The following is a 19,419-nucleotide window of genomic DNA, read 5'->3' as shown; positions in this document are numbered from 1 at the left end:
GGAGCACAGGCTCCGGACGCGCAGGCTCAGCGGCCATGGCTCACGGGCCCAGCCGCTCCGCGGCATGTGGGATCTTCCCGGACCGGGGCACGAACCCGTGTCCCCTGCATCGGCAGGCGGACTCTCAACCACTGCGCCACCAGGGAAGCCCTCTTTTATTTTATTATTATTATTATTTTTGTTTTGCCACGTGGCATATGGGATCTTAGTTCCCCGACCAGGGGTGGAACCCATGCCCCCTGCATTGGAAGCGCGGAGTCTTAACCACTGGACTCCCAGGGAAGTCCCCTATAATCCCCAGTTTTGATGAGGCTGAGTCTCAGAAAGTCTGCGTCACTTGCCCAGGGTCACATCTTCAGGCCTATCTGACCCCAGTAGGCTCCCTACCAACCACAATGCCTGTGGGCCAAGCTCAGGATGCCAGACTTGACATTGCAGACAATGGGAAGCACCCCGGGGTTTTCAGTTGCCTTTTGTGTCAGATCTAACAAGGCCAAGACCAGAAGTTGCAAAGTGGCAGTCTGTCGACCAAATTTGGTCTGCCATTGACTGAGTTTCACCTGGCCCATACATACTGGTCCCCACAGTGCATCAAAATTTAATTTGATTGTGGGACTCCCCTGGTGGCGCAGTGGTCGGGAATCCACCTGCCAATGCAGGGGACACGGGTTCAAGTCCTGGCCCAGGAAGATCCCACATGCCGCGGAGCAACTAAGCCCATGCACAACTACTGAGTCTGCACTCTAGAGCCAGGGAGCCACAACTACTGAGCCCATGTGCCACAACTACTGAAGCCCACACACCTAGAGCCCATGCTCCACAACAAGAGAAGCCACGGCAATAAGAAGCCTGTGCACCGCAACGAAGAGTAGCCCCCATTCGATACAACTAGAGAAAGCCCGTGCGCAGCAACGAAGACCCAAGGCAGCCAAAAATATATAAATAAAAAATAAAATTTATAAAAAAGAAAAAAGGGCTTCCCTGGTGGCGCAGTGGTTAAGAACCTGCCCGCCAACGCAGGGGACACAGGTTCGAGCCCTGGTCCGGGAAGATCCCACATGCTGTGGAGCAACTAAGCCCATGCGCCACAACTACTGAGCCCGCATGCCACAACAACTGAAGCCAGCATGCCTAGAGCCCGTGCTCCGCAACAAGAGAAGCCACCGCAGTGAGAAGCCCACGCACCGCCACCAAGAGTAGCTCCCACTAGCCGCAACTAGAGAAAGCCCGCGTGCAGCACAGACCCAACGCAGCCATAAATAAATTAAATAAATAAATTTATTTTTTTAAAAAGAAAAGTGTCTTTAAAAAAATTTAATTTGATTGTTAAAATTTTAAATTCTGTTATAACACAGAAAGGTGCAGGTGTGGGTTTCTCTTGCAAATTCCTCAGATGTGGCAGCGCTGAGCCTGCTGGCCTTCTCGTCAGTGGCCAGCTGGGCTTTCACTCCACGTATGGGTTCCAGAGAACTCACAGCTCTGGGCCGTGACACTAAAGCCAGCCATCAGCTGTCATCTACCTTCTGCCCAGGCTGTAACGCACGGCTACTTGGCTGCCTCACCCCGATGGTGACCTCACCCCTGATGGCGCCCCCTGGCGCCCCCCAGCCAGAGGCTCGGCTCAGAGACACCTGTCTCCCTGGTGATTGACCTGTTGTAACAACGACCAGCATCCTTAACGCTGGTGTTTGCTGAAGTAAGCTTCAGTTAGGACTGAGCTAGAATATTGAGAAGAATCTCTTACCATATGAAGAAAAAGAGTGGAAGATAAAGTTTTGTGGTCCTTTTTTGGCCTTTGTCCTTTGAACCCTAGTCAAATTCCCCAAATTTGTCCCCATGTTCCTATTTTTTGGGAAATCTGAATCTTGGGATCTTTATTCTATCTTTTCCTTGGAAACAACTCTTAAATTACTCGGTGGGCAAGGAAATCCAAATGCTCATGCACAAAGGAAGTAATTCTTTCTCGACACATTACAGATAATTACGGACACATAAGACTGTTTTTCTGAAAATAGTTATGAATATGTTTTGTCGTATACCATTCATTCTTCAAAATGATGTTGTTTCATCTCAAAAGCGGTATTCTTCTTTGGGCTACAGTGGCAAGTGCTGCTCGTAGGAGTCGTGTGTGCTCGCTAGTCCATTTGGAAACCAGGTCAGCATTCTTCCCAGAAGACTGGGAAGGGCAATCTTCTATTGCAGGCATGGCTATCCTTTTGTTTAGTGGGGTTTACAGGCAGGCCTTACTAGGTCTGTGGTCCTCTGGCCTGGGCTTTGGGGTCCTCCCGAAAATACAGTGGGTGGGCACATGAAAGAACCCAGGAGGTCAGGCTGAGTTATACCGCAGCACTGGAGACTGGAAAGGAGAAGGAGGTGGACCTCGGGATCAGGATAATTGGTCTTCCAGGCCGGTGATTCTCAGATTGGGTTGACCATCGGTCATCCACAGCCTCCACCTCAGGCTTATGGACTTAGACTACCTAGGAGCACTGCAAGAGCAGGTAGCTGGCAATCTGTATACATACTTAAAATTCCCCTCAGGTGGCTGTGATGGGCAGCCAGGTTTGGGACTCTTGCTTCTGACCTCCCTTATACTTGATGATTAGTGTGAGCAGCCTTGAATCATGGGCACACAAGAAGCAGTTGTGGTTGGATAGAAAATGTGACTCCAGGAAGGCTCTACCTGGCGCTCAGAGTTGGAGGAAGAGAGCAAAGTGTCCTGGGGTGCCCTCAGGTGCCAAAAGTCTAAATGGAATCTTATAAACACTGAAAAATCAAAGTGCTATAGTAGTTGTAGAAGACAACTAGTATAAGGGCATCTTTCTTGTGTTACACAGTAAGAACGTATTGATGTGGCTTTTACTGAGGTTGTAAACCACCTCTATCTTGTCAGATCCAGTGGGCAAGTCCCCATCTTTGCCTAATTCGAATGTGCAGTCACATTCGCATAGATGACCACTGCCTTCTCCTTGAAACCCTTTCTTTCCTTGGCTTCTACGGCACCACATTCTTTTTTCTTTCTTTCTTCTTACTTCTTAGGCTCTTCCTCCTCTGTTCAACCTCTAAGTCAAGAATTTTGTCTGTGCCATTTTCTCTTCATTTTCTGTACACCCCGGTTGGTGATCTCACTTAGCCCCAAGCTTTAAATACCATCTACAATAGATATTGAACATTTCTAAATATGTATCTCCAGCCCTGACCCGTCCTGAGTTTGAACTTGCATACCCAACAGTCTACTTAACACCTCCACTTGGATGTCTGATGAGTCCCAAGCACCTGCTCCTCCCTGGTCTTCCTCATCCCAACAAATGGTACCATCATCTCCAGACGCTCAGGCCAGAACCCTGAGAGCCATCCTTGGCTCCTCCCTTTCCCTGATCCCATCTGCCTGATCCCGCAGCCAAACCCTCCAGCCCGACCTTCAGATGCCGCCTCCTGTCTCAGTACTTCCACAGCCTGGGCACAAGCTGCCATCACCTCTCACGCGGAGCAAAAAGCCTCATAAGCGATATTCCTCTCATGCCTCTACAGCCGCCTGTCCACACTGTGGCCCAAGAGAAAACTTGTAAATGTCAATGAGATTGTGCCTTACCCTCCAAATGGATTCCCTTTACAATCAGAAGAAAATCCAAACTTCTCACAATGGGACTCATCCTAGTATCTGTGATTCCCAACCAAGCCTGCCAATTAGAATCACTTATGGGTGAATTTTAAAAAGATAAAACCGTGCCCAAACCTGACACCAGACCAACGAAGGCAGAATTTCTGAGGCTGTGGTTTGAAGGGCCTCAGGTGCAGCCCCGTTGGAGAAGCACAGTGCTCTGAGCTCCAGCCCCAGCTGGCCCCCCGCACCTCATCTCCCACCCCGCTCCCCATGCTCCATCCTCACCACCTCCCTGTGACCCCTCACTTTGCTGAACTTGATGTTACTCTGCCAAGATCTTTGCAGGGCTGGCTTCTGTTCATCTTAAAGGTTCAATTAAAATGTCACCTTTCCGGGGGGGGGGCGCTCTCTTATCCCCTTGAATTAGGACACTGTTCTTCCTCCATGTTCACTCTCTGTCCCAGGGGTTCTCAAATTTGAGTGTATCTCAGAAGAAGGGCCAATTTAAACAGATGATCGGGCCCACCCCCAGAGGCCCTGACTCTGTAGGTCTGGGGTGGGGCCTGAGGGTCTGCATTTCTGATGAGCTCCCACGTGATGCTGACGATATCAGTCTGGGGACCACACTTGGAGAACCACTGCTCCATCCCATTACCCAGCTCTATCTTTTTCATGACACGTCACTATTCTTAATTTTTTGTTCGATTATTCACATGTTTATTATCTGCCTGCCCCCACCCCCGATAAAATGTGAGCTCCATGTGTACAGGGGCCTTTCTTGTTCAAGCAGGTATTCCCAGCTTTGGAACAGTGCCTGCCATGTGGTGACAAGGCAGGGATACTTCCTTAAAGTATTTCATGGGAAGCGTTAAAAACACAGTAGGGAGGGCTTCCCTGGTGGCGCAGTGGTAAAGAATCCGCCTGCCAATGCAGGGGACATGGGTTCGAGCCCTGGTCCGGGAAGATCCCACATGCCGGGGAGCAACTAAGCCTGTGTGCCACAACTACTGAGCCTGTGCTCTAGAGCCCGCGAGCCACAACTACTGAGCCCACGTGCCACAACTACTGAAGCCCGCATGCCTAGAGCCCGTGCTCCGCAACAAGAGAAGCCACCGCAATGAGAAAACCAGGCACCGCAACGAAGAGTGGCCCCTGCTCGCCGCAACTAGAGAAGGCCTGCGCGCAGCAACAAAGACCCACGCAGCCAAAAATAAATTAATTAATTCATTTAAAAAAACTTTTAAAAACCCCAAAAGACCACAGTAGGCATTTAGTACCCTAAAGATTGTCTTTAGAAATTACCTGGGGCTGCTGGGTGGCTGGTCGAGAGCCTGATTCTTCACGGAAAGCTGGGGTTTCCCGTGGGCTTTCTGAGAACCGAAGATCTTTCAAAGTTTTAGGGTCAGTTCTTTCACCCACGTCTACGATTATATCAAAAACGTCATTCTGTGAATATCTATAATTATATATGCATTCATCCAACTGTGTCTTCATAGTTAGGAACCTTTTAATAAGGGACCACTGTTGTCACATTCTTTCTCTAAAGTAGAATTATACAAAGAAGCTCCCACTCAGTTAAATTAATAGCAATAAAGAAAAGAATTAGCCCAGACTGAGAACATTAAAATCTGCCCTGCAACATTCCACAACATTCCACACCAGGCTGGGAAAATGGATAAATCCAGTTGCAAGGTTAGCAGGAAACATCATGTGTCCCAAGGACACACTGCAGCTGTAACATGTCGTAACAGCCCCCACTATGAGTGACTACTGTTTCTTACTTGCCAAGAAACCTTGTTCCCTAAAATCAGATTATCAGAAATTTTGCTGTTTGAAATCTTATCAGTAAGAATGAAACATCCAACTCTTGCCTGGAGGACCCAAGTCACTTTGACATAGAGAAGCAGCTTCAATTTCCAACCCTGGTGCAGAGCTTCAGAGAAAGGTTTCTGAACACAACATTACACATTTATCTTTGTTGTTTCCAGGGTAAGAGAACCCCGGTCCCCTTCTCGGGTCCATACCTCATACTTCATGGTGACCATTTCACACCAAGCCCTGCTTTGCTAGAGCCTATCAAAACTCTTCTTTCATTCAAATTTCATCCAAACTCCACCCTTCCCCCTATAACTGTTATCTGTGCTTTGGTTGATGAGATCCCATGGTTCCTCTGGTGTGTGGTCTCCCACGTTGCAATGAATAGATAAGTCTGACTCTGCAGGACAGCTGGACTATCCCTCATGGTCTTAAGTTGTTGGCTAGGACAGCATTAAAAGTCAAATTATAGCTTACTTTATTGTTCCAGTGTTTCTTATCCAACCCTTCTGCAGACAAGAACACAAGCACTGAACCTGTTTGGTGGTTTAGAATATTAAATCTTATCTTTGTCCTGTCACGTCATACCTGGAAACTTTCCAAGGTTAACATTCCAACCCAGTTTATTTTCAACATTCTTATATTTCTTCCTCCCTTTTGATTCAACAAATCCATTTTTCAGTTCCTAGGAGGGAAAAGATTGCATATCAATCCCTTGATTCTGCCCATTTAGATATGAAAATTAAAAGTTCCATGGTAGAGACAGTGACATAGCCTGCACTTCTCACTGGAAAGGGTTTACAGTCGTTTTCACAAAGTGACCTCTGTCTCACCTTTCCCTGGAAACACACAGCTTTGAACCTGGGCTGCTTGGTGGGCAGCGTGTCTGCTTGGGAAGCCCCACCAGGTTGAGTGGCCAAGACCAGAAGCAGGTGGCAGCATATAAAGGCAGGATGTCACCATCATGGGAGTCAGAGGAATAACAGAGGGACCACCAGACCCAGGGGGCAAAGACAGGTTGGGGTCAGGCCAAGACAGTAGTTCTGTCCACTACCTGCCCACACGTGGCCCTGAAACATAAACACGCTTCTCTCTGGACTTCCTTCTCCTTGGGCTCAGTCCCTCGTGCTTGGTTGAAGCCTGAGCGCCTGCTGCTACACGTGGGTTCAGCCCCTGCCCAGTGTAGACCCCTGACCACACGTGGGCCCCACACGACACCTGTACCCACTGCTCTGCTCCCACAGCCTCCTCTCTGGCCTCTGGTCAATCATTAGACTGAAGGGACTCCCAAAAAGCTTCCCGTCACCCCCAGCGAGACCTCCATGACTGAGACTTTTTGGTTGGTTGCCTTGCCGTGGGCTGGCGCATCCTCTGACCCTGGGATCTATCTCACTGATGCCCAGAACCCAAACGTCCTTTCAAGACAGGTCTAGTTCATTCTCCAAAGAGATGAGGCTTTGCAGCTATTTGGCAATGAAGGTTTCAACATAATTGAAGGCCATGCCCACTGAGGGCTTCTACTAGTCTGATGCATCTAGTCAACAAATATACACCCTCTGCCCTCTCCTACCTACCCCCGTGCAAGATGCTGAGTATGGCAGACATGCTCTCTGACACCTGGGAGCCTACAGTGCATGGGGGAGACAGACAGGCAGCAAAGTATTCACAGCATCAAAGCATTTTATAAAAGGAGAAGACCTGGTGCTAGGGGAGCAGAGACGGAGCACCGACGCCCAGTTTAGTTTGGCTGGAATATAAACAGGGAAGTCACAAGGCAAAGAATGACTGAGGACAGAAACTGCTTCTTAGGATGCCAGGCTAAAGGGTCCTGCTTTCTTCGACAGGTAAGGACACAGGAGACAAGGATGCTTGCTAGGAATCTCCAACGGGCAGGGTGGAGGAGGGACTGGCCAAAGGGTGGGAAATCAGCAAAGATAATTTGCAATGGTTGATACTGACCCCAACTATAAGGACCTGAAAATGGGTAGAATGACTGTGGTGGTAAAGGAAGGGGAAGATGCGACCACTGAGAATGGGAGCTGAGAATGAGGTGAGGACCTGAATGCCTTAGAGCATCATTACGTACCTGCTCTGGAGGGTCTCTGAGAACATTTTCCACATCGTCTTCTGAGGGGACTGTATCTGGCAGTACATAGTCCACCTGAAACACCTTTGTTACCATGGCACTCTGTCTGCAGTCTCTGAACATTATTCAGAACAGAAAAGGTCTGCGTGTTACACAAAGATTCAAAGACAAGGTGCCTAGCAATTAAGATGACTCTATAAAGTCCCTTAGTCTAGAGACTAAATTTATTGTATTTTAAATTTGGAGAAACCAAAATTCAGCTTCTATAATCTTTCCCTACCTTATTCTTATTCGGGTTATCTCTTGCTATGTAACAAGCCGCCCCAAAACATAATGTCTTAAAACACAAAGCTGCGGGTTCGCCATCTGTGCTCCCGGTTTCCATCTCTCGTGTGGCTGCAGTCAGATGTCAGCCGGAGTCGATTCAAAGACCAACTCAGCCAGAGGTCCAAAATGGTCTCTCCCCTCATGTTCCAAGTCTGGCCTGGGCTGGCCATTCAGCTCTCTCCTTCCCTCTCTGTCCATCTCCCTCTGCAGGTGGTGAACTTGGGCTTCCTCACAGTATGGAAGTGTCAGGGAGGTCAGACTCCCTACATGGTGGCTGGCTTCCCCCAGCATTTATATTCCGAGAGGCCAGAGCAGACACTGCAACACTTCTTGTGGTCTGGCCTTAGTGTCATGTCTGGTGCGTTATCTTGGTCAAAAGTAAGTCACAGGGCCAGCCCAGGTCCAAGCGGAGGGGCTGCCCTGGGAGGTGTGGTTTGTGGGGGGTCGTTCTGGGGCACCATCTATCACACTCACCATAAAGATGTCATACGTTAAGTCTCAAACTATTCTAAAACAAAGAATGGGGTTACCTATATATCATTCATTCCATATGAGTCATGGAGATTTTCCGTACCCCAGTTGTGGGTAGCGCTATATATGCTGCCCTGGGAGATTTTAACTGTTATTCCTCAAATACCAGCAAGTTCTCAATTTATTCATAATATTTCACAATGAATCTTGTTCCTCTCGGATGCAACAGGAGTCCACTGAGAAAGCAATGTAGAGGGCCCAGAACTGAACTCTGGCAGTGATTTCATCTCAGAACCAGAAGCTCATCTATACTTTTTAGTTTTTAAAACAGTTTTATTGAGGTATAATGTACATCACATAAAATTCACCTGTTCTAAGTATATAATTTGATGATATTTCATAAATTTACACAATTGTGCAACTCCCACTGCAGTCCAGTTTTAGAACGCTCCGTCACCAAAAAATTCCCTTGTGCCTGTTTGTAGTCATTCCTTGCTTACACCTCCTACTCCAGGCAACCATTGATCTGTTTCTCGTCTCCATAGTTTTGCCTTTTCTAGAAATTCAAAATAAATGTAATCATACAAATATAGTCTTACATATCTGGCTGCTTTCATTCATCCTTTTTTTTTTTTTGAGGTTCACCCATGTAGTTGCATGTATCAATAGTTCATTCATCTTTATTCTTGAGTAGTATTCCATTTTATGGATGTACCATAGTTTGTTTATCCATTGCCAAGTGGATGGTCATTTGGATTTTTTCCAACGTTTGGATTATTATAAATAATGCTGCTATGAGCATTCACATATAAGTCTTTGTAGTATAAGCCCTGGAGGTTGGATTTTCTCATTTGTAACAAACAAGTGCCTGACTTAAGCTTTGCTTGCTGAGGCATCCACTTCATAGGCGGCGATCTTGAGTAGACACACTGCCGACCACAGGACTAGATAAAGATCGAAGCCACCTCCCCCCCATGGAGGCTCCTTTATCTTAGAGATCTTGGTTGGTTTCAATGACTGACCAATTGGGTTGCTTGTTTTTTCTCTTCTTGCTTTAAATTCTTACTCTTACGTTTAAAATTCACCAATAAAGAGTGAGCCCATGGAACCCTAGCCCCCTCCCTCAACCCCAATAAAAGCAGAACCTCTGGCCTGTGATTTCTCCCTTCCTCCCTCCCTCCCTCCATCCCCATCTCTCCCTCTCTCTCTCTCTCTCTCTCTCTCTCTCTCTCTCTCTACCTGTGACCTAGCTGTGTGCCACGTAATTTCCAGGACTTGTAAGTAATAAACCTCATCTCTTTCAAATCTTCCTGATGATTATTGCTAAGGGTCTCTTGCAATCATAATAAGAACAAGGCCCAGTCCAGCCACATGTGTGGATAGATACACAGGAGCAGAATTGCTGGGTCATATGGTCAGTGGGTTTAACTTTTTGGTTGTTCCATCTTACATTCCCACCAGCATCATCTGAGGGTTCTGGTTTCTCCACACACTCGCCAACACTTGATATTGTCGGCCTTTTTTGATCACCTGTACTCTTGAATATGTTCTCTGTAGGTATTTGCTTGAGATGTGTCCCTAGTGTATTAGGATGCAGGCTTGGCTGTTGTAACACAGAACCAAAACAACAGTGGCTTAAACAAGAGGGCAGCAATGGGCTGTAATCCACCCAGAGCTGTGCAGAGGAGCCACGGTGTCAGGGTCTGGGGTCAAGTTTCCACCGTGTTGCTCCACCATATTTAGGACATTGCACATGTCCTCTGACTCAGTGTGGCTGCCCACCACAGCCACATTCCAGCCAGCAGGAACCACAGCCCACCTCTTCCTTTACGGTACAATCCAGAAGTTGCCATATCACTTCCACATGCATCCACTGGCCACACCTGGTGACATGGCTCCAGCTAGCTTCAAGGAGGACTGGGAAATATCTTTCTTCTAGGAAATACCTGTCTGGCTAAAAATCATGGGCTCTATGATTCGTGAAGAAGAGAAACACAGACATTGGGAAGAGCCAGCAGCCCCTGCCGCATCATGGTGACCACACTTTGGTGTATTTGTTTGATATGTTTAACTCTTGCTTCCACTAATTTGCACTGAAAGCTCACAGCTGGAACACAGGTGATTCTGTTTGATTGGCCCAGGAACTTAATACTGTTTATATCACCAGCTGTCTTCTTTCTTTGGTGTTTTTTTTGTCTGCTTTACTCATTGATTTTCATATTGGCCTTTGATTTATTTTCTCTGTTTCATTATCATTTCTTTTGCAATTTCTCAGATTTCTTACATGTCGGTTTTTTATATTTCTTAAAATTCTTGAAGCTTCAAGTAAATATGTGTCCCAAAATGCTTAAAATTCTTTAAGTAAACATTCAGAAATGAATATACATCAGTTCCAAAATAGTTGAGAAATGTTTAACACTAAGCAATGCAGAGGTTGTAAGCCACATTTTTAGAAGGAGAAAAAAATTCTCAGAAATACACAATTGATCTAAACAGCCACTACCTATCAGTGAGTGACAATATTTAAGAAATAACACGGTCAGTGGGTACTTGCATGTTCACTGGCTGGAGTGACTTATGGGTGGCTAAACTTTGAGGAAGCATGTGTTTTGCTTTGTATTTAATAACAAAACCAAATTTACAGATACAGATATGTGGATGCAGATAGAGAGAGTCTTTTAGATGAACTGCCTGCTTAACTCATTCATCTCAACATCCATCTCATCTGAATGCTCATCTTTGGCCCATGGTCTGTCATCCAAGATACAGTTGTCCTCCTAGTTAGACACTTCCTGGACCTCACAAACATCTCCATCCAGGGACCATTCAAATCCTGGCGAATGGCCAGGCTTCCTGAATGTGCACATACCAGCCCCATTACTCTGAGCAGAAGCCTGGTTCCCACCCACCTGCCCTACTCCTTTTAAGGTCTAGATTGTCTCCCCAGCATAGCTAGCCCTTTCCCTGGGGACCCAGCCAGGGCTCCTACCCATAGACCTTGTCACCCAGAAACCAGCTCAGACTGCCTGCTAGGTGGAAGGATTTTTTGATGGTAATCCAAAAAAGGCTTAGGTTTGGGGTTGGAGCTAGGAATTCTACTCAGAGCCCAAATCTCACTTGAACACACATAAATTTTGGCTAGGATTGGAATCAGATGCCATAAATATGTATCTTTAGGAATACCAATATAAGGTACACTAGACATAAAAAAAATTACTCATAGCTCTATCCCTGTAAAGATTATTATCCTCTCCATAAAACAGCATAACTACTTGAATGATTGCAAGGGAGGGAAAAAAACCGGATCTGGAAGAATTCTGCAACTTGTCCAGGCCAGGTTTTCTCAACCTATTGGAAATTATTGATATTTGGGGTTGGGTAATCACTCCTGTGGGGCTGTCCTGTGCACTGTAAAATGCTCAGCGGCATATTTGGCCTCCACCCACCAGATGCCACTAACACACTCCTGTTTCCAGCGTGACCACCAAAATGTTTCCCCACGTTGCTAAATGCCCCCTTCGGAGCAAAATTATGCTCAGCTGAGAACCTCTGGTTTAGGAACATGAAGGGGTTGAATGGAAACCGCTTATTCACCCAGGCATGAACTTTTCAAATAGGAGGCTGACCTTTTGAGGTGGGTCACATGACAGCAATCTTTTAGCCCTTCGTTAAGAATTTGAAAGACAATAACTACAGCTGCCACCTGCCTGATCCCAAGTGTATCACCTCTGCCCTTCACAATGGCTTCCAAGGGCATCCTGTTAACCTCATGTGACAAAGGAAGAAACGGAGATGCCAAAGGCCACATAACTTAGCCAAGGTCACACGAAGAGGAGGCAATAGAACTGGGATTAAAATCCAGATCTGCAGATCAACAAACTCCATCCTTTTTCCCACACTCCAAGCAGCATCTTCTTGCCTTTGTCGCTGCCTCTGGAGATGGCATTTGGATCTGTCCTCCACGCAAACACAAGGTTTTAGGTCCAGGGGCGGTAGATGGATGCCTGTGAGATGCCCTGGTAGCCTGCGGATACGTTTACTTTATTAATCATTGCTGCCAAACAGGGAAGTCCCTCTTGGTTCTGCTGAAGAAAATTGATTGTTCTCAGGGGACTCTGACTCCCCCAGCTACCTACCTTCAGTTGAAGCAGCTTTTACCTCAGCCAGGCTTGATTTTTCTTGGCCACCATATAAGGTCATTGACAGAAAAAGGAGAACCGTGCAAGTTCATTGCCAAAACACTACAAAATCAGAGACAGGAAGCTCTTGACCACAAAGGAGGATTTTGAAGAATCAAGGCAGATGTCAGAAAGTTTGCAGACAGACCATCAATACACAGACCATCAAACCTGAAACCCTCTCCCTTTGCTGAGATGTTCCCGAGTTCCTGGCCCCTCCTGCCCACCTGTGTTCCTTACCAGACCATTCTCTGATGTGAAAGTCATAGACATACATATGGGGACATGAAATTACATGTATGGCAAAACTCTTATTCATTTCCTTTCAAGAACTATTTTATCGCAAATGGATACAAGCACTAATTTTCTGCCTTGAAAACTCAAAAATTTTTGCATAGATACTTTCCTTAAGCTGAGCGCATCTGAAATACTAACAGTTTTTCAGAGCAGACACTTAGTGGGCACAGAGCAAGATGGTGAGAGGCATTAACAATGCCCTTATTTTTCAGACTCTTTTGGAAGCTTTATTAACTCCTTTGAACTACATAGTCATTAACTACTACTTCACTTTATGACCACCTGCAGCTTATAAAGGGGCCTGCCTTGCAGCATTGGGCATCAGAGTAATTAGCTTATTAATTTTTAATAATTGAGATGACTTGTTTCAATAGAAATGGTTTGGCAAGTGGGAAAAGACACAGATTCCAATCTTTAGTAAAGAATAATAATGTGTAAGGAGGTTGTTTGGTTTTATTTTTATTTTATTATTAAAAAAATTTTTTTTAATACCTAAGCAATCATCTTTGGTGTAGAACTTGTAGCTCTTGTCAAAAAGCCACACAGTAGTTCAGCCATCAGGGGGAGCCTGGAGTCTCATTTAAATTAACTGGGCCAGCCAGGTATTGGTTTGGGGCTTAAAAGTCTTCCAAAAATGTGGCCAAACCTGTCTTGCTGCACAAAATAATTCTTCTATCACAGACACACAAATCTGCAAAGCATTTGAGGGTTTTCTTCTCTACAACCCACAGTGAAGTTTACCAAATTAAGTGGTGTTTCTATATTTGAAAATGAAAAAAAAAATCATTGACTAGGAAAGAAAGGACAAAGAAAAGAGTGAAGTAGCTAATGTTTAACAAACTGAAATGACAGTAGCTTTGAAGGCCAATAAAGTCAATGCAAAATCAGAGAGAGAACCACAGTGGTCGTAGGCCACGTCCTGGGAAATAAAAGAACCATTCACTAAAAACAGAATTCTCCTCAGAGCCAGGCAAATCTCTTCGGAGGTCCCAAACCCTGAAAAGGCTCTTCCTTCCCAAAATCCCAATGTGGATTTCAAACTAAAAACAGTATTAATATACATAGCACTTCACTGAGCTGTACCCTTATGATTTGTGTACTTTACAGTATAACTCAACAGAGGAAAAACAAAACACAAAAGTTACAGATATGTGCTGAAATTAAGATAACTTTTTGTTTAGTGTACTTCTAATCCAGAACTGATTCTCATTGAAATTAATAAAATTAAAACATACAAATTATCTTAATCATTATGCTCTTAACTTACTTAGACACTGCGATAGCTTTAACTTGTATTTTTCCATCAGGCAAAGTAATAGGCTTCGTATACTTCAACGTAGTGTTTTCACCATAACCAATTTTCTTTAGGAATTCAGGTTTGCTGCCATCCAGGGTATAATATATGTTGACATCTGGGGTGTCTGAAAAACCCAAAAGAGGATATCTGGAATTAACATTAAAGTAGCAAGTCCCTGAATAACACCTATGGGTCAGTTATTTAATGGTTTTTTTTAATGTACTGTAGAAATGAATAACAATAACTAACAATAATTGAGTTCTTTGTGCCAGGCACTGTGCTTTACATGAATTAGCTAATTTTATCAGTACAACCTTATGAGATAGGTCCTATTTTATACCCACATTATAGATGAGGAAACTGAGTCCCAGAGAGGTTAAGAAACTTGTTAAATAACAGCAGAGTTGTGGTTTGACTTATGGGAGGTTGGATCCATAGGCCATGCTCTTGAACCACTATGGTATTTTGCCTCCCCAATACAGCAATGATACAAATCAAGCAGGGGTGAATTTTAAAACTACAATACCTACTTAGAAAGCAGAAGATAATTTTTCATTCTTGGAGCATTGCTTAAGAAATGCTTTTGTTATATTTTATTTGGACTAGGTAAATGATTCCTACACTTCTTAGAACATTTGTAAAGGTAAAAAATTCATATGATCCAAGATTCAAAAGGTCAAAAAAGGATATACAATGAAAACTCTCCCTCCCACCCCTGACATAATCTGCCCAAAGGCAACCAATAATATCAACTATCCTTCCAAAAATAGTTTACATCCATACAAGCATATATGTACATATTTCCCCCCCGCCTCTTTATATACAAATGGTGGCTTATCCTACCCTGTTCTACACATTTCTCTTTTCATTTAACAATCTGTCTTGGATATTGCCCTATATTGGTACATAAAAGCATCCCCATTCTTCATTACGGCTGCACTGTATTCTGTCTTTCTATGGATGAATCATTGGCAAACAGCCAATCCCTACAGATGAACATCTAAACTGTCTTCTTTCTTTTTCTCTTTCTTTTTCTTTTGCTATTACAAGCATTGTAATGAATAACCCTATAAAGAGTTCTTTTTATAAGTACCTCTGTAAAATGTGTAGAACTAGTACTGTTGAGTCAAAAGCTATGGGCACTTGTAATTTTGGTTAACGGTGCCAAACTTCCCTCCACAGACAGTGAAACAATTCACATTGCTATCAGCAAGGCACGGAAGTGCATGTTTACCCACAATCTCAGCCATATTGTTTGTGACCATTTTTTCTTTTATTTTTGCCAATATTTCTTTTCTATTTTCCTAGGTTAAAAAAAAAGTATCTCATAATTTTAACTCACATTTCTTACATTTTGAGTAAGATTCACTCATTCATCAACAAATATTTACCAAGTATCTATTACATGCCAGACACTGTTCCAGATACTGGGGATACACCAATGACCAAAGTCCCCGCTGTCATAGAGCTTCCGTTTTAGGAAAAACACACAAGCAGTAAACAAACAAAAAATTACATATAATCTGTTAAGTGGTGATTAAATGCAAGGGAGTAAAAAAAAGCAGGGGAAAAGGTCTGCTCAGCAAGCTGGTGAAGGGGTGAGTAGAAGCATATTCTCATATGTTTAAAAGATATTTGTATTTCCTTTCCTATAAAATGTTCTTTCACATCCTTTGTCCATTTTTCTATTGGGTTATTATTATTTTTGTCATTGAATTGTAGAATCTTTTATTTATTAGACATTTTAAATATTAGAGAATTTGGATATCCTGTCATCATTTGTCAATTATCACCCAACTTCTCCTGAGGGTTATGGACACATATACTAAGATTTGTATTTTGGTTTGAGAATTTTTGAAAATAATATTGGCTTTTAAGATAAAGGGAGACACAGTATAAAGTAATATATTCTTAGTTGGAACTCTTAGTCTAGGAAGCCCAGGTGTCACACCATCAATACAGATAAATAGTTTGTATGCACATTAGTTATTAAAATACATAACTGGAGTCTCAGAGTCTGTTTTTTTAAATCGAAGTATAATTTATTTACGATGTTGTATTAGTTTCAAATATACAGCAAAGTGATTCAGTTACACATATGTATACTATTTTTTTCTTTTTCAGATTCATTTCCATTATAGACTATTACAAGATATTGAGTATAGTTCCCTGTGCTATATAGTAGGTCCTTCTTGTTTATCTATTTTATATATAGTAGTATGTATACGTTAATCCCAAACTCCTAATTCATCTCCCCCCTTCCTGCTATCCCCTTTGGTAACCATAAGTTTGTTTTCTATGTCTGTGTGTCTATTTCTGTTTTGTAAATAAGTTCATCTGTATCACTTTTTTTAGATTCCACATATAAGTGATATCATATGATATTTGTCTTTCTCTGTCTGACTTACTTCATGTAATATGATAATCTCTAGGTCCATCTATGTGGCTGCAAGTCAGAGTCTGTTTTAAACAAGTATTTGATCATATGTTCTATCTATAAAACTCTTCCTTCTCCTTATGTTAATTATATATGTATATGTGTATATGTGTGTGTGTGTGTATTCCTGACATTAATAGGAAATGCATTCACTGCTTTATTTCTGCAGAAATAGCTAAGATTTCTTTTGGCATTACCATGTGACAGACCCTGTGCCCCTCATATCACATATCGATTCATTAAACCTCACAATGGCTGTAAGCAGTAGATAATATTATCACTCTCCTACAGTGAGGAAGCTGAGACTTATAAAGGCACAGCAATGTATTGAAGGTCACTAGAAGTTCTCAAAGCCAGCATTCACTCTCCAACCTGTCTGACTGGGAAGCCTGTGTTAGCAGGTCAAACTGAAATCCCAGAAAAATAATGAGAATCCTGGGAAAGTCTGGGGAAGCATCAGGAAATCCTCCCCTGGCTAAGGTGAGTCAAGGCATTGCTACAACTATTACCCACACAAATGGAAGGTTGGCAAGAGCCAACCGTTTTAATCTATATAAATACCACCCTATAAACCACCATTGTTTCAAATTTTGGAAGTTTTACAAACTTCCCAAGATCCTGATTATAGAAAACATGTAAAGAGGTAAATCAACAACCAGATGAATATAAAGAATATGGCAGTGTTATTTTAAATGATTTCAAGTATACTTGATTCTTACCTGATTTCATTTCCAAAAGCGTATTGTTATCAATTTCATGGTTGGCTTTTCCAGGCTGAGGCACCCGCAGGGGAATAATTTGAGGGACACACACTGAACCAGCAGTCATTTCCCCTCCTTACATTAAAAAACAGTGGATGAAAATAAATTCCAATGGGCACCTATATTTGAACACAAACACTGTAGAGAAGCACCTCGTTCAAATACAGTGAGACCAGTAAAAACTAAAGAGAATACTGTTAATCCATCATCTATAAATATCATTTTTATTTTTTGGGAGACTCATCTCAGTTCTTTGTTTTTTTTTGTCTTTTTTTAATTGAAGTACAGTTGATTTACAATGTTGTGTTAATACAAATATCATTTTTAATTGAAATAATTATTGTTTCAGCTGTATTTTTGCTGTTGAGATCTTGTGTGGGGTTTTGATTATCTAAATATTTACCTCACTTTGGGGGAAAAAGCATGAATGTATGGGATGGGGGAACAAAATTCTTTTATATGGGCAAATTTAGTGAACTCATCAGAGCAGAGACCATCACTGATGACCTGACCTGAGCAACCCCTGGATCATTACCGCACTTTTCTGCCACCTCTCTTGGTTTCAGGCAAGTCAGCACACAAGAGGAACAGAAGTAACTCTGTATGTAGCATGAAATGCTAATTTAGAGCCAACTCCTTTGGGAGAGCTCCAGGTTCAAAGCCCTGCAGTTGTCACCAATTGGTTCTTGCACGTGAAAGCTGCAAAAGAAACTTTAGAAGGATGGCAGAGGATCACGCCTCAGCCGGAAGAAAGCTGGCATGGATATAAACAGTGAGCAAAAAACACGGAAGTCTCCCACTCCATCTACTGTAGTTGTAAATAATTAAGTACAAGTATGGAGGCCTTAGTGATCTTTTTCTTGAGGGTGGGGGTGGGGCTCATAATTATTAATACATAAAGGATTCAGGGGGAAAAAAACCCCCACACCTTAATACAGCAACAATTTACATCTCTGATGGTCTGTTCAAATTTCAATGATAATGGATGCATAGGTTTTACTCAATTAAAATCTATATTAAAACTCAAATTTTATAGTGTACTTCTTGCACCCTCCACTATTATTTACAATTTTCCAAGTCCTTATATAATCTTATTTATCAATTTGTGATTGGGCATTTAGGCATTTACTAGTTTCTTTTTAGTTTGGGGTTTTGCTATTTTAAATAACGTTGCCCTGGGAATTCCCTGGCGGTCTAGTGGTTAGGACTCCGCGCTTTCACTGCAGGGGGCCCAGGTTCCATCCCCAGTCGGGGAACTAAGATCCCACAAGTCTGCGGCACGACTAAAAAAAAAAAAATTTAAATAAATAATGTTGCCCTGAACATCTCTGTGGTTTGAGGTTTGTCACAGAATATAACTCAAAGGTGGGATAACTAAATTTAAGCAGTGAACTTAATGCCTGGTTGGACAGTTCCAGGTCAGAGGCTAAGAATTTAAATTGCAGATACAGATATAGACAGTGGAGCCACAGCCCCTACAGAAGGGATGGACTCTGGGGCTTGCCCATCCTCACACTTTCATTTAAGTGAGAGACAGTTAAAATAAAAACAGTTAAAAACTAGTTCAAAATAAAAACATTTGGGGAGGGAATAATTCATGCGGCGACTAGAAGCTGCCCTTGGAAGGCTGCCAGTGGGTAGGCCAGTGGGCCCCGAGCGAAGAGGATCAATCAGTAGACCGATCCGTTAGGCCCAAATGTCAGTGTGGCGTCAACAGCATCCCCTACCCCGCAACCCCTCCATCCAGACTGCCTCCTCACCGCCCGCATCCGGAACCGCGTCTGGTCCTTGTCCCCGTCCTTCAGGTGCACCCAACGACGTCCGCTACCTCTCAGCTGGAGTGAGGGCTGCCGTCCTCCTCCTCCTCCTCCGGCCACCGGGACCCGATTGGGAACCCCGGAGTACCTCTGCAGTCCCCACCCAGGCAGCCCAACGCTCACTGCCCTTCGTCCTCTCCTTCACAGCGGTCCGGGTTACCAAAGACGCTGCAAGCCGCGCCCCGCCACCTCAGAGTCGGGCAGGTGATTGGCAGAAACCCGGCTTCCTAGCAACTAGCGCCGCCCCTGCGCTTGGCCCGGAGACTGGTACCCGCCTCGAGCGCCTTTCGTCAAGCTTCACCGTAGGCGACCGAGAAGTTGCCCTCACA

General features: G+C 43.7%; 1 protein-coding gene across 3 annotated transcripts in view; it reads right to left on the bottom strand.

Annotated features, from left to right (window-relative positions):
- The window catches only part of DZANK1 (double zinc ribbon and ankyrin repeat domains 1), a 75,546-nt gene extending 56,270 nt beyond the window's left edge, over window positions 1-19,276 (bottom strand). The window contains exons 1-6 of one of the 3 annotated variants that reach the window (XM_007114752.4): window positions 19,034-19,276; window positions 17,232-17,348; window positions 14,046-14,199; window positions 7,506-7,620; window positions 6,008-6,104; window positions 4,907-5,025 (exon numbers count right to left, since the gene is read on the bottom strand). In XM_007114752.4, the coding sequence (XP_007114814.1) occupies window positions 4,907-5,025; window positions 6,008-6,104; window positions 7,506-7,620; window positions 14,046-14,199; window positions 17,232-17,340 (594 nt within the window). In that variant the 5' untranslated portion in view covers window positions 17,341-17,348; window positions 19,034-19,276. The remainder of the gene's footprint in view (window positions 1-4,906; window positions 5,026-6,007; window positions 6,105-7,505; window positions 7,621-14,045; window positions 14,200-17,231; window positions 17,349-19,033) is intronic. The other 2 variants (XM_028499190.2, XM_028499192.2) reach the window with 2 other exon arrangements.
- Between the last annotated feature and the right edge of the window lie 143 nt (window positions 19,277-19,419).

This window comes from Physeter macrocephalus, chromosome 14, assembly GCF_002837175.3.
Source record: "Physeter macrocephalus isolate SW-GA chromosome 14, ASM283717v5, whole genome shotgun sequence".
NCBI lineage: Eukaryota > Metazoa > Chordata > Mammalia > Artiodactyla > Physeteridae > Physeter > Physeter macrocephalus.
The sequence above is the reverse complement of the archived record's forward strand: the minus strand, read 5'-3'. Positions and strand labels throughout refer to the sequence as shown.